Source organism: Saccopteryx bilineata, chromosome 12, assembly GCF_036850765.1.
Source record: "Saccopteryx bilineata isolate mSacBil1 chromosome 12, mSacBil1_pri_phased_curated, whole genome shotgun sequence".
Lineage (NCBI taxonomy): Eukaryota > Metazoa > Chordata > Mammalia > Chiroptera > Emballonuridae > Saccopteryx > Saccopteryx bilineata.
The window spans coordinates 6,364,211-6,378,091 of NC_089501.1; the positions used below are offsets into that span (position 1 = coordinate 6,364,211).

Consider the following 13,881-nt stretch of genomic DNA (forward strand, 5'->3'; position numbering starts at 1 on the left):
TGACTCCTAATCCAAAGTGGGAGACAGAGGAGGAGGAAATTTAATTACCAACCAGTTCAGTTTGGGAAACAGTGAATTTGTTGTAAGACACTCAGGGAGAATAATCAATGAGTCTGGTGAAAACAAAGGTTTGCAGTTTGCAAGATAAATCAGAATTTAGGAAGGCTATCCATATAGAGATTGGGGAAGACTGCCAGGATGGTGCTTGGAGGAAGTATATTGAAGGGGCAATCATAAACAGGAAAAGGAGCAATGAAGGAGACCAAGAGGGAAAACCTAGAGAAAGCTACAGCAGAGTTCAAGAGGACGGAGAGGGTCAGCAGACCTGGGGCTCTCCCAAAAGTCACTGAATACCTTGGGCCACCCCCACCCCACACCCCGTCTGTCCCAATCCCTCCTCCTCCCACCCTTCCCAGTCTCCCATTTCCCCCTGACCAGAGTCTTCCTAAATTCAAGTATACTGCTCACAAAAATTAGGGTATATTTCAAAATGAATATAAAGCAATAAAATATCCCCTAAATTTTGTGAGCAGTTGTAAGTCCAGTAGCCATGGCCATCACAGCCACCTGGCTCTTGCAGGTTCGAATTTGGTTTGGACAGATGGTAACGAAACAACTGGTGGGCCATTACCTTTAATCCTAGGTCACACCCGGCAGGCGAGAAATACACACAGTGGGAAAACACTTCCTTTTCCATTCAGGGCTCCCAAAGCCACTGACTCATCTGAGTTCTCCTAGACTCAAAGACTCCCACCTCTGTTCCCCTTCAGCTCCCCGCCATCTTGCTTGCTTCCTCTCTGCCACCACATGGCCTCTCTCCCTGCAACAACATGGTCTCGCCAAAATGGCCTCTTAGCTACTCCTTCTAAAACTTTTCAGCACGAAAGTCCCTCCTCTAGCACACATTAGCATAACCAAGCCCCTTCCTAAGCAGAAAGACAATTAGCCCTATCACCTGGGCAATGGCCATTCACATGGGCAGTGCCATTTTTAACAATAAAAGTGAGCAAAACCAAATAACACAAATTTTATAAACTTATTTGCCCAACAGCAATATATAACAGTACTCTACAATTTCCCAACCCCTCGGCCCCACATGAGGAAATCTGCATGCCCAACATAACTGCTCTCACTCTTCATAATCAAGCAAAAAGCTCACACTACCAGAGCCAGAAAGGAACAGTTTTTTATATCTAAAACCCACAGATCCTCAAACCTCTCCATCAAGCACCACTGAATGTTTCAAGGAACAGGCAGCCTTCAGAACTCTCCCTGGATAGCAGGCACACAGTGGGGAGGCTCAGTGGGGGCAGCCTGCGTGTCCAGGAGGAGGAGCACAGGCTGGGCTGGGCCAGGTGATGGAGGCAGAGGCACTGAGAGACCACAGAGGCTGGAATTCTCTCCCTGTGTGAACCAGTTTCAGGATCTGGGGGAGGAGAGGCCCTCCTCTGGCAGACAGAGTTGTAATGTACAGTGGATGGAAGGCAATCAGCCAACAAGAAAACAGAAGCTACCACCCTACTTCCCGACTGGTGAGCTATTAATAAGGTTTCTACAAACCCCCGTCACTGAACTATATTTGCTCCCAATAAATAAAAATATAGAAGACAATTATCTGGTCTGCCTCTCTACTAGCTCAGTAAGGCTCTAGAAATTGATGAAACACCTGGGGAATGAAGATCCAAATGCTGGAGAAGTAAAGACTGATCGGCGCTACGATACTTCCTGCACGGGACACCATGCTGCCACTTCCCATGGCCCGCGTCCTGTAAACAAGAGGAGAATGAAGACAGGCAGCAGCCAGAATGGAAGGCGAGTAGAACATATAGTAGATGACACAGAGGGATGGAGCAACTATAATATAACTCGAGCTTGGCTTCATATACTGGGAAATAATTTCACTTTAATTTTTAAGAATCATTCTTGATCTATACATGAGGCACTCATGTATACTGAGGATAACATAAATCTTCCATAGCAAGAATTTGTTTTGGATAGGGAGTGGGAGTTTGGGAGGACAAAAGATTTATATCTATGGAACATTTTTTTTATTTATTATTTATTTTAGCAAGAATGAGACAAACAGACAGGGACAGACAGACAGGAAAGGAGAGAGATGAGAAACTTCAATTCTTTGTTGTAGTTCCTTAGTTGTTCATTGATTGCTTTCTCATATGTGCTTTGACTGGGGGACTGTAGCCGAGTCAGTGACTCCTTACTTAAGCCAGCAACCTTTGGGCTCAAGCCAGCGACCTTGGGATCATGTCTATGATCGTACGCTCAAGCCAGTGAGCCCACACTCAAGTCGAAGAACTCGGGTTTCAAATTTGGGCCTTCAACATCCCAAGCTAATTCTCTATCCACTGCACTGCCACCTAGTCAGGCTGGAACATTTTATTTTTTCAAAGTCAAGCAACATCTCAATGTGCTTTTCATTAAAAGGTATTTAAAGAAACCTTAGCTTGATGAGGCAGTGGCACAGTGGATAGAGCATCGGCCTGGGATGCTGAGGACCCAGGTTCAAATCCTCGAGGTTGCCAGCTTGAACATGCTTGAGTATAGAATCACAGGCATGACCCCATAGTCACTGGCTTGAGCCCAAGGTCGCTGGCTTGAGCAAAGGGTCTTAGGCTTGGTTGGAGCCTCCCCAGTCAAGGCACATATGAGAAGCAATCAATGAACAACTAAAGTGCTACAACTATGCTTTGATGCTTCTCATCTCTCTCCTTTCCTATCTGTCTGCTCTTCTCTCTCTTTCTCTCTCTCTCACTAAAAAAATAAATAATAATAATAAAATATTTTTAAGATAACAGTGTTATTTCAAAACAATTTCTCTACTATTCTTGCTAATACAGACAAAGCCTCAGATTAGGATCATGTAACTTCCTCACATCTCAGAGCTCCAATAATGTCTATGAAAAGAAAGCATTTAGACTTGGATGCCAAAGATAATAAAATGATATGTAAGTGGAAGATAATAGGAAAACAACCTAAAAACAATTCTGACCTCACCACGGTTGGATACAATTCTGCTGTGTAAAGGTAAATGAGGCCAAACACTGATCCGATGGCAAATTTTCCAGCCATAGTTGCCACTACACGCCAAACATGTTGATTCTGAAAAGAAATATTAGCAAAATAGACCATCATAAGTAATATTTTTAAAGAAAAATATAAAATTAAAAATTATTACTTAACACTTTCTATCCTCCAGTATTTTTTCAGACCAATGAAGAGTTTCATTTTTGGTTAAATTTATTTTGTAAACTCTACTCATGATCTGCAGCAGCTTTCCATCTTTATGAGATTTAGATTTTTAAAATTTATTTTTTAGAGAGAAGAAACAGAGGGAAAGAGAGACAGAGAGAGAGAGAAGGGGGGAGGAGCAGAAAGCATCAACTCCCATATGTGCCTTGACCAGGTGAGCCTGGGGTTTTGAACCAGCGACCTCAGCGTTCCAGGTCAACGCTTTTACCCACGGCACCACCACAGGTCAGGCTCTTTATGAGATTTAGAGGAATGTTTTACTGTGCCTCTTCACCAGCCTTGGAGATTTCAAATTACCAAAAAAGAAAAGATCATCTCTTGGAAAGACTACTTTGGAACAAGATATGCCCAGACGTGCTGGTTCTACCAGTAACTGACCCACTCCTGGAAGTGAGCCAGCAGAATAAATCAAAGAGCTATAAAAACAAATTGTGTCCTTTGCAGCAGTAATCCCATGGCTTATAAATCATCTTCAGAAAATAATTTGAAAGTAATAACTGGACTATTAGTACAGACTCTCCGCTCCACTCCACATTTGGCTGATGCATTTCTCAAGAGCAAAACCTTTCCATGCCTCCAACTTAAGTTTCTGCTTTCCCTAATGTGGCTCACTTTTCTTCCCCCTCATCTGCCAGCTGGATGTTGAAACCCAGGTGACCTTGGAGTTCATGTGTTGAGGATGGCAGCTTCTCTGTCTACCTGAGCTCCCCAGTGACTCCATGGACCCCAACACCCTCTCCTCACCACTCCCTTTGCTGCCAACCAGGGAGGTACACACACGTCAGACTTCCTATGAACAAGAAATAAATATCCATTATATGAAGTCACTGAGATTTGGGGATGCCTCTATTAAAGCAACTAGTGTCACCTTGTCACCTTAATTACTGTTGTAGAATATATATGTTGAATAAATCAATGTAACTTGAAAAAATTGCTCTTGTGTTAGCTCTACTGTTTGGGGAGAAATGTTATTAGAGGGGAGAAAGTCGTGATTAGGGGTTAGTGCTCGAGTTCTGGAAATCCCCATCAGCCACTGTCTTGTTCTCCCATTACTGCTGTGGCTTCACCGCTATAGATCTTGAAGATTTCTGGGGTTCCCCTAAATCTTTACCAGCTCAAAGGCAGCTGCCATCAACTCAACTAATATCACTGCAAACTACTTAAACAAGAACAGGTATGGACGAAGCTCCCTCCACTGGCAGAGATCTCCTCCTGAGTAACTTTATTGCATTCATATCAGCTGTTTATCAATCACCTGGAAATTTCAGTCAGATAAAACATCTAATTTACCAACCCTGATAAGTATCACTATAAAGGAAGTCACTGGTTAGCTTAAATTTAATGTCAAACAATATACAAAACTTAAAACACCTTATGCTACCCATTGAGACACTATGGCTCAATAATTACATAATCACTGGAGAAAATTATATAAAGTATTTAAAAATATTGTTATAGTGACCATATTTTTCAAATAGAGAATGAAAATACAGGTTCTGAGATCATTTTAGGGGGAAGAGAAGAGCACATCTGGATGCTTGAGGTATTTTAGGGGATGATGTTTGCCAAAATATGGGAATGTGAAATTTGTTCCATTAGTTTATGGCTGTGCTTCTCACAAAGAAACTGCATTTTTAGATTGACCTCTGGTAGTGCAGTTGATAAAAGCATCGACCTGGAATGCTGAGGTCGCAACCTCAAAACCCTGGGCTTGCCCAGTTAAAGCACGCATGAGAAGCAACTACTATGAGTTGATGCTTCCTGCTCCTCACCCCCTTCTCTCTCTCTATCCTCTCTCTAAAATCAATAAGTAAAATCTAAAAAACAAAAACAACCCTGCATTTTTAAAAGCAAGCTCCTCAGGGGACTTTTGTATACTAGAATTGGCAACTAATGATCTGCCACAATGAAAAACAAGGCTATTTAAATAGAATCAATCCTGAATATAAGACATAATATCTTTCCAGTGTCTCCACGGCTCCCTCCTTTCTTCATGTTTCTGACCAAACACCACCGTCTCTGAGAGGCACACCATCCTTAGCCACCTTAGATAAGACAGAACAGTAAGTATACTGATTCTCCTCATCACACACAGCCATTCTCTGATCCTCGTCCTGTTTTTGTTATACTTACAGAAAATGATTCTCTGGGTGTCTTCAGCAACTAGAACAGCACTGAGCAGATCTTTGATGAATGAATAAATGAGTGAATAAATGTTTGAGATGATCATCGCTGGGAGGTACCTACTTTCCTCACTCAAGATCTCTGCGTTTACAAAATACAGCCATGGCCATATCTGGGAAATGTGATGATGGGCTTTTTATACATATATCTTTTTTTATTAAATTTTCAACAATGAGTATGTACTATTTATATAACAGAGAAATAAAGGTATTTTTAAAAAAACATATTGTTAAATATTATACATACACTCTGTCCATATATCTGAATTGATCTTCACCCTTACTGTAATAAGCTAATAATTCTCCCATTAAACTGTCACAATATAAATAACCATTCCCTAAATAAAACGTAAAATAACTCACCTGGGGGATCACCATAACCACACCACAGAAAACTGCACTTGTGATAAGGGAGAGGAACAGAACCAGTCTTCTCCCCATACAGTTCATCCCCAAGCACACGAAAATGTAGGCAGGAATTTCCACTGCACCTGTCATGGAGCAAAAGGGCCCTCTGTGAGCCATGATGTCCAACTGTACAAAGGGACCTCACCTATAACCCATCCCACAGAAAGAATAATCAGCAGTGTCTGTTTCCAGGGACCTCTAAGAACTATCAACTGCTTGCGAGGCAACAAGCCCCACCTCTTTTAAACTCCCTGGAAGATGTTTCCTGTGAAATGCACTAATGCTATTTAATCCATCAACATTTATCACCTGTCTTAGAAACCTTGCCCCATTAAGCTGTAAGCTCCCAGGACACTGTAGTGTCTGGAGGACAGGTCTGTTGAATGAAAAATAAGTAAAATTAGTAAACAACATTGATAATTTCTGATCTTTGGTTTCTTGTGTTTGACAGAAGTAGAGGGAAATTTTTGTATCAGTAACTTTACACTCAGAAACTAAAGTAGTAGGCCTTGGCCGGTGACTCAGTGGATAGAGCGTCATCCCAGTGCACAGATGTCCCGGGTTCGATTCCCAGTCAGAGCACACAGGAGAAGCAACCATCTGCTTCTCCCCTCACTCCTCTCCCCTCAACCCTTTCCCCTGCTCTTCTTCTTCCCTTCCCACAGCCAGTGGCTCCAGTGGTTCAAGCTTAGCCCCAGGTGCTGAGGATAGCTCAGCTGGTCCAAGTGCATCAGCCTTAGGTACTAAAAAATAGCTTGGTACAGGAGCATTGGCCCCTAGACGGGGTTGCTGGATGCATCCCAGTCAGGGTGCATGCAAAAGTCTGCCTTACTATCTCCCCTCCTCTCATCAAGAAGAAAGGAAGGAAGGAAGGAAGGAAGGAAGGAGGGAGGGAGGGAGGGAGGGAGGGAGGGAGGGAGGGAGGGAGGGAGAAACTAAAGTAGAACATAAACATATAAACTAATGATAACTGCTTGATATATTTTAAACCTAAAAGTAAACATTTTTAATCTAACATGAATCACCTACAGAACAGCGGCTTTGTTTTGGACCTCTTTTTACTCCCCCACAGCAAAAATTAAAGAGCTGGATCCATAATTGACATAAAAGTCCTTCCCTTGAAGAACCAAAGTTTAAATCTTAGTGCCAGAACAAAAGGCCTTTATTATCCATCAGCCAGAATCAAACAGGAAGCAAGCAAGATCTCTCGGCAAAACTGAATCAACCCAACAATCTCCTCTGGGAAAAGAGCCAACCCAGATTGTCCTTGTAGTTGGAAGTTCTGTTCCTTCCTCTCTCTGAAGCTTGTCTTCTCTCAGGACACTGCCTGCCGCTGCCCTTACAGGTGGTGTGCACCTGTCTGTCTACAGAAAATTTACAAGCACCTGGCACAGCAGGTCTGGGTCTAAACATCTCTCACACGTTCTGGAGCACATCATAGGGGACAGATGCACATTTTCTGAGTGAACATTCTTAATAGTACATCAGATATTAAACAGAGTTGCAGCTGCTCAGAAAAAAACTCACTTGGACAAAAGCAGAAAAGAATAACAACAACATTCTGAGCCCCATTTGAGAGACAGCCTCTCTTACTCTCTCGCTCCCTTTCTCACTAATGTGAAAAATAAGGATCTCTGGAGGAAATGCTTCCCTTTCACAGACGCTGACGTCCAGTTCCTGTTTCAGGTCAGGCTAGTAGGCACATCTGTTGCTGTACATTTTTTTCCTTAAGCGTTTATCAAGCAGTTCTCAAGATCAAATAAGACAGTGATCTTCAGAACAGCCTGATGCGAGAAGCCCGGATTATTATCCCTACTTGACAACTATGAGTAAATAATTTGAGCCAAATAAGTAAGGGACAGCTCAGTGACTGGAAGTGAGGTCTTGGTGAGCCCAGGCCCCTCTCCACGGCGGACTTGGAACTCCCCCCTGTACAGGACTGTGTGCAAAGCTGCCAGACAACCTCCTGGAGACTGGCAAAGCTGGGAAGCAACTGTGAAACAGCTGAAGTGACAGTGAAAGTGGACTCCGCTGGTTCTCCTTGAATTGTTTGTGGCTTCAGCACAGTGACACTATGTCAGATTTTTGGCTTGACTATGCCTGGGAAGCAATGAGGTCCACCCCTGGGATTAGGACAATAGGCCATTACTTTCTTCACTTTATAATATATCTCTCAAATCACTTGGACCCCATTCCATTACTGTCTGTACATACCCCAAAGGTTATTTATCACCTGCAAGTGGCACAAAACCGGAGCTGAAGTTCCCAAGAACCTCAAACCGTCTCAAGAGATGAAAACTTGTTCAAAAATCTCACAGCATGAAAGTACCTGTCAGCAAGAGGACTACTGGGAAGGACAAGGGCATGAGCATCTAAGACAGCAGAGAATATAAAACCATGCAGATTTGTCTTGGAAATAATTTTACAGTTAGGAGATTACTCAGTTTCTTAAGAATTTATATCTCCATCAAAATTCAGAAACCATACCATAAAGACCTAAAACTCGCTTTCCTCAGCTTCCCCAGACCACACCCAGTGCCCACTTCATTCTCACCATCGCGCTCTGTTCTGGGAACGCTGTTTCATTTCTCCAACTGTCACATAGAGTAGGGAGGAAGTAAAGATGGGCTCTTTCTACAAACTAGTTGGTTTGCTCAAAAGGAGAGCAAAGGATGTTTGTTTGTTTGTTTTTCTTAAAATGACTTTTCTCGCAATTCCTAATGAGCTCTACTAAACAAAAATAGATGTGTCATCAGAGCACTTTAATGAGAAGGAATAATGTCTATGTATAAAAATCTTAAAGCGGCCCTGGCTGGTTGGCTCAGCGGTAGAGCATCGGCCTGGCGTGCAGGGGGACCCCGGTTCGATTCCCGGCCAGGGCACATAGGAGAAGCGCCCATTTGCTTCTCCACCCCCACCCCCTCCTTCCTCTCTGTCTCTCTCTTCCCCTCCTGCAGCCAAGGCTCCATTGGAGCAAAGATGGCCCGGGCGCTGGGGATGGCTCCTTGGCCTCTGCCCCAGGCTCTAGAGTGGCTCTGGTCGCAGCAGAGCGACACCCCGGAGGGGCAGAGCATCGCCCCCTGGTGGGCAGAGCGTCGCCCCTGGTGGGCGTGCCAGGTGGATCCCGGTCGGGCGCATGCGGGAGTCTGTCTGACTGTCTCTCCCCGTTTCCAGCTTCAGAAAAATACAAAAAAAAAAAAAAAAATCTTAAAGCAAGATTTTCTTAGAATAATATCAAACACAGCTGCCTACATGGAAATGACCAGGAGTTAAGAAACAAAAGAACAAATGCAGATAGATTTCTATTTCTCTCATGTTTGGCGTTAATTTGGTTTATTCTAGAAGTCACACCTCAAGCTATCACAGCAATATCTGAAACCAATCTTGACCTGCTACTAAAATGGAACAACCACAACAACCTCAGTGATAGCCACATGTACTTAAGTTCTTTTACTGACTAAAATTTTTAAAGAACATTTAAAGAAAGAGACCAGGAGCTCTCCAAGACATAGTATATTTTGAAAGGAAAACAATGTACAAAGAGTTATATGCAGTGAATGATCTCACTTCTCTCAAAATACGCAAGGGTACGCACATCTGTGTGGGAATGCACGGACAGAGACCTGAAAGACGCTACGCCCAGCGCCGGAGCAGGCCCCCCTAAAAAGAGGTCTCAGATGGGACAGGCTTAAAGGAAGGAAGCCAGCAAGACAAAGAGGCAGGAAAAGAAAGAAGGGACTAAATTCTTCTGTTTGCATTTTTAAAAAAGGAAATATGTATATACATGTGTTGCAGTATAATAACACTACAGAAGACCATAAGCCTGTAGGTGACAGTATAGCTCCTGGTAGGAAAAAACAAAAACAGTAAAAACACGGCAGAAATTTCATTTCATTGTTATACCTAAATATAACTTAACTACTTACCCATGAGAAAGAGGTTTAAGTATTCATTGCCTCCTAAATTAACAGAATTGAAGGAGAAGGAATAGAATCCCAAACACCCTGTGAACCAAATCAGCCAGACAATAAGTGTCCTTGTTCCAATATTCCAATTATAAAACAGAGCTGATGGGTTTTGCCCCTGAAATTGAGAAGGCTTCTTAACAGGATCCAGTGATAAAAATTCTGACAGTTTACAGGTGCCTGCCTTATTCCACTTGGCCATCGTATCAACTACTGTTTGAGCTTCTTCATGTCTTCCCTCTGAGAGAAGCCAAAAAGGTGTCTCCGGGAGCATCCAACAGAAAAAGACAAAGGGGACAGTCACTGTGGAGAGGATTAGCTGATAGATCCACCAGGTCCTGACGAAGTAGCCTGTCAATGCCACCACCATTGTTCCAATAGCAAAAAAGGAATGAATTTGGATAGATGCCCACGTCCGAACATTCATGCCAGTAAATTCTGTCACATAGACAAACACCACCACAAGATAACCACTTGCAACCTGAAACAAACAAAAGGGGGAGGGTGGTTCAGATTTAAGGTCACTTTTATGGCTCCTGAGGGGTCTGATCTCTCTGCAAATTACATGTAGGCAAGAAAGAAATGACAAAGAATTGTTTTCAGAACCCATACTGCATTTATAAACGAGCATTTACTCTGATCCATCCCTCATTTTTAAATGGGTCCTTCCATCTTCCTCCACCTTCTCCACCCTGAATGGCAAAACTTGAGAGGTTACGTATAATATTAGACACTACCTTTTGTTTCACTTAAATATTCCTTTATACTCTGAATTTATTTCTCAGTTCCTTGTAAGTGTACATATCAATTTATCTACATGTAAGAGGTCCTTATTATTAAATACTAAATCTTAAACAGGAGCAAAAAATTATAGTAACTAGTGGAAAGAACAAAGATTTGACCAAGACTTCATTTGGACAGGCAACAAAGGTAAAACAGACATATTGGACTTCCATGAAAAATTAAAACTTCTGTACAATAAAGGACACTATCACCAGAATGAAAAGGCAACCTACAGAATGAGACATTTGCAAACCATATATCTAATAAGAGAAAACTATCCAAAATATATAGAGAACTTCTAAAACTCAACAATTATATAATCCAAAGAGAGCAAGCAAAAACCTTGGATTTCTTTAAAGATGATATTCAAATGACCAATATATACATGAAAAGATGCTTGACATATCTAATCATTAGAGAAATGCAAATTAAAATCACAACGAGGTACCATCTCATAGCCATTAAGATGGCTACTGTAGGTCCTGGCCGGTTGGTTCAGTGGTAGAGCGTCGGCCTGGCATGCAGAAGTCCCAGGTTCGATTCCCGGCCAGGGCACACAGGAGAAATGCCCATCTGCTTCTCCACCCCTCCCCCTCTCCTTCCTCTCTGTCTCTCTCTTCCCCTCCCGCAGCCGAAGCTCCATTGGAGCAAAGATGGCCCCGGGCGCTGGGGATGGCTCCTTGGCCTCTGCCCCAGGCGCTAGAGTGGCTCTGGTCACAACAGAGCGACGCCCCAGAGGGGCAGGGCATCGCCCCCTGGTGGGCAGAGCATCGCCCCCTGGTGGGCGTGCCAGGTGGATCCCGGTTGGGCGCATGCGGGAGTCTGTCTGACTGTATCTCCCCGTTTCCAGCTTCAGAAAAATACAAAATAAATAAATAAATAAATAAATAAATAAATAAATAAATAAAGATGGCTACTGTAAAAAAATAATATGTTGGCAAGCATGTGGAGAAATTGGAGCCCTTGTACACTGTTGGTGAAAATGTAAAATGGTGTAGCCACTAAGGAAAATAGTATGAGAATTCCTCAAAAAATTAAAAATAAAATTACCATATGATCCAGCAATGCTACTTTGGGTATATACCAAAAATAATTGAAAGCAATGTTTCAAAGAGATATTTGTACATCCCTGTTCATAATACACTGATTCACAGTAGCTAAAATGTGGAAACAGCCCAAATATCCATAGACAGATGAACAAATAAGCAAAATGTGGTATATATTTATACTTACAATGGAATATTATTCAGCCTTGAAAAAGGAAAGAGTGTGGGAGACAGGCTATAAGTTGACAAAGTCCTTATAGCCTAGGGCTTAGTTTAAGACTAAGCTCTTTCCCACCCTTTTAAGACTAAGATCTTTTCAACACCCTTCTAATACTAAGATCTTCTCAAACATTCTTCTAATACTAAGATCTTCTTAACACCCTTTTTAAGACTAAGCTTTTCCCCACGCCCTTGACTGTTGCATGGTGGGGGGTGATGCACTCTTATGAGGATTCCTGTTTATGTCTCAGATAAGTGGCTTTGTATCAGAGACTTCCTTATTTGCATATGGCTTAAAGGGTTTAATTCTCTATACTATATAATAAAGCAGACCGGGGGCTCTCTCTTTCTGACAAGCAAAAGGCATCGCAGAGGCCTCCCAAGCCCATCCCTTTTCTCTTTAAGCCTTTTTTCTTAATTCTGCACTGTTCCCACTCAGGACCTAGAATTACTAGCCGCACTGTTCATGGCAAAAGAAGAAAAATATTCTGACATATGCTACAACATGAATAAACTTTGAAGACATTATGCTAAGTGAAATAAGTCAGTCACAAAAAGACAAAGACTGTATGATTCCATTTATATGAGGTACCTAGAGTAGTCAAATTCATAGAAAGAGAAAATAGAATGGTCATTGCTAGGAACTATGGTAGGTAGGAAAAATGGGGAGTTATTGTTTAATAGGTACAGAATCTCAGTTTTGCAAGATGAAAAATATTCTGGAGATGAATGATGGTGATGGTTGCATAACAATGTGAATGTACCTAACATCAATGCACTATACACTTAAGAAGTTAGATGGTGCCTGACCAGTAGTGTTGCAGTGGATTGAGCATCAGCTTGGGCTGCTGAGGGCCCAGGTTCAAAACCCCAAGGTCGCTGGCTAGGGCACAGGCTCACTGGCTTAAGCATGGGCTTCCCAGCTTGAGCATGGGGTCCCTGGCTTAACTGCAAGATCATCAACATGATCCCATGGTTGCTGGCTTGAGCCTAAGGTCACTAGTTTGAGAGAGGTCACTGTTTCAGCTTGAGCTCCCCAGTCAAGGCATGTATGAGAAGCAATCAATAAAATAGCTAAAGTGCCTGACCAGGTGGTGATGCAGTAGATAGAGTATCAACCTGGGATGCTGAGGACCTGGGTTCGAAACCCAAGGTGGCCAGCTTGAGCATGGGATCATCATACATGGCTGGAGACCAAGGTCTCTGGTTTGAGCCCAAGATTGCTGGCTTGAGCAAGGTGTCACTAGCTCAGATGGAGTCCCCTAGTCAAGGCACGTATGAGAAAGCAATCAATGAACAACTAAAGTGCCACAATTATGAGTTGATGCTTCTCACCTCTCTCCCTTACTATCTGTCGGTCTGTCTCTATCACACACACGAAAAACTAAAGTAAAGCAACTACAGTCAATCCTTTTCATCTCTCTCTTCCCCTTCCTTTCTTAGCTGTCTCTCACTAAAAAAATAAATAAATAATAATAATAAAATAAATTAAAAATAAAAAGTTGAGATGGCAAATTTTATGTTATGTGCCTCTTACCAATAAAAAAAATGAGGGAAAAGCTTTATTTTGAAAACAGTTCTATCTTTAAATAAATTTAGCATATAATAGCAATACTGTATGTGATCATTCTTAGAATATGAAAATAATGAATCATATGATAAGATTTCTGGGGTGAAAGAATTAGTTTTTTCTACAAAATTATATCACATTTGACTTTTATAACATAAATCAGGAGGTTAACCTTCTCAAAATTATTTTTGAGAACCACCAATTTCCCCAAAGGCCTCTCTTAATCCTTTAATATTTGAATTATAATCTTTTGAAGCCCTGCAGATGTTAGTTTCATCCATCTTGGAGTGAGGGGATGCATGCCCTCTCTGTGCTCAGCAAGAATACAAGCTATTCCTGCAGGTAAAACCTTTACTCCACTATCCTTGATCAGTGACCTTCAAACAGCAACACTGCTGCTGCTCTTTGCTAACTTGGAACCTGTCTGAAAGCCTCACCAT

The 13,881-nt window shown here is 42.2% G+C and overlaps 1 protein-coding gene across 1 annotated transcript in view; it reads right to left on the bottom strand.

Moving 5' to 3' along the window:
- SLC22A16 (solute carrier family 22 member 16) overlaps positions 1 to 13,881 on the bottom strand; it is a 40,342-nt gene that overhangs the window by 8,281 nt on the left and 18,180 nt on the right. Inside the window, exons 4-7 of the mRNA XM_066247854.1 lie at positions 9,785 to 10,304; positions 5,814 to 5,941; positions 3,008 to 3,117; positions 1,667 to 1,766 (exon numbers count right to left, since the gene is read on the bottom strand). Coding sequence (XP_066103951.1) covers positions 1,667 to 1,766; positions 3,008 to 3,117; positions 5,814 to 5,941; positions 9,785 to 10,304 — 858 coding nt within the window. The remainder of the gene's footprint in view (positions 1 to 1,666; positions 1,767 to 3,007; positions 3,118 to 5,813; positions 5,942 to 9,784; positions 10,305 to 13,881) is intronic.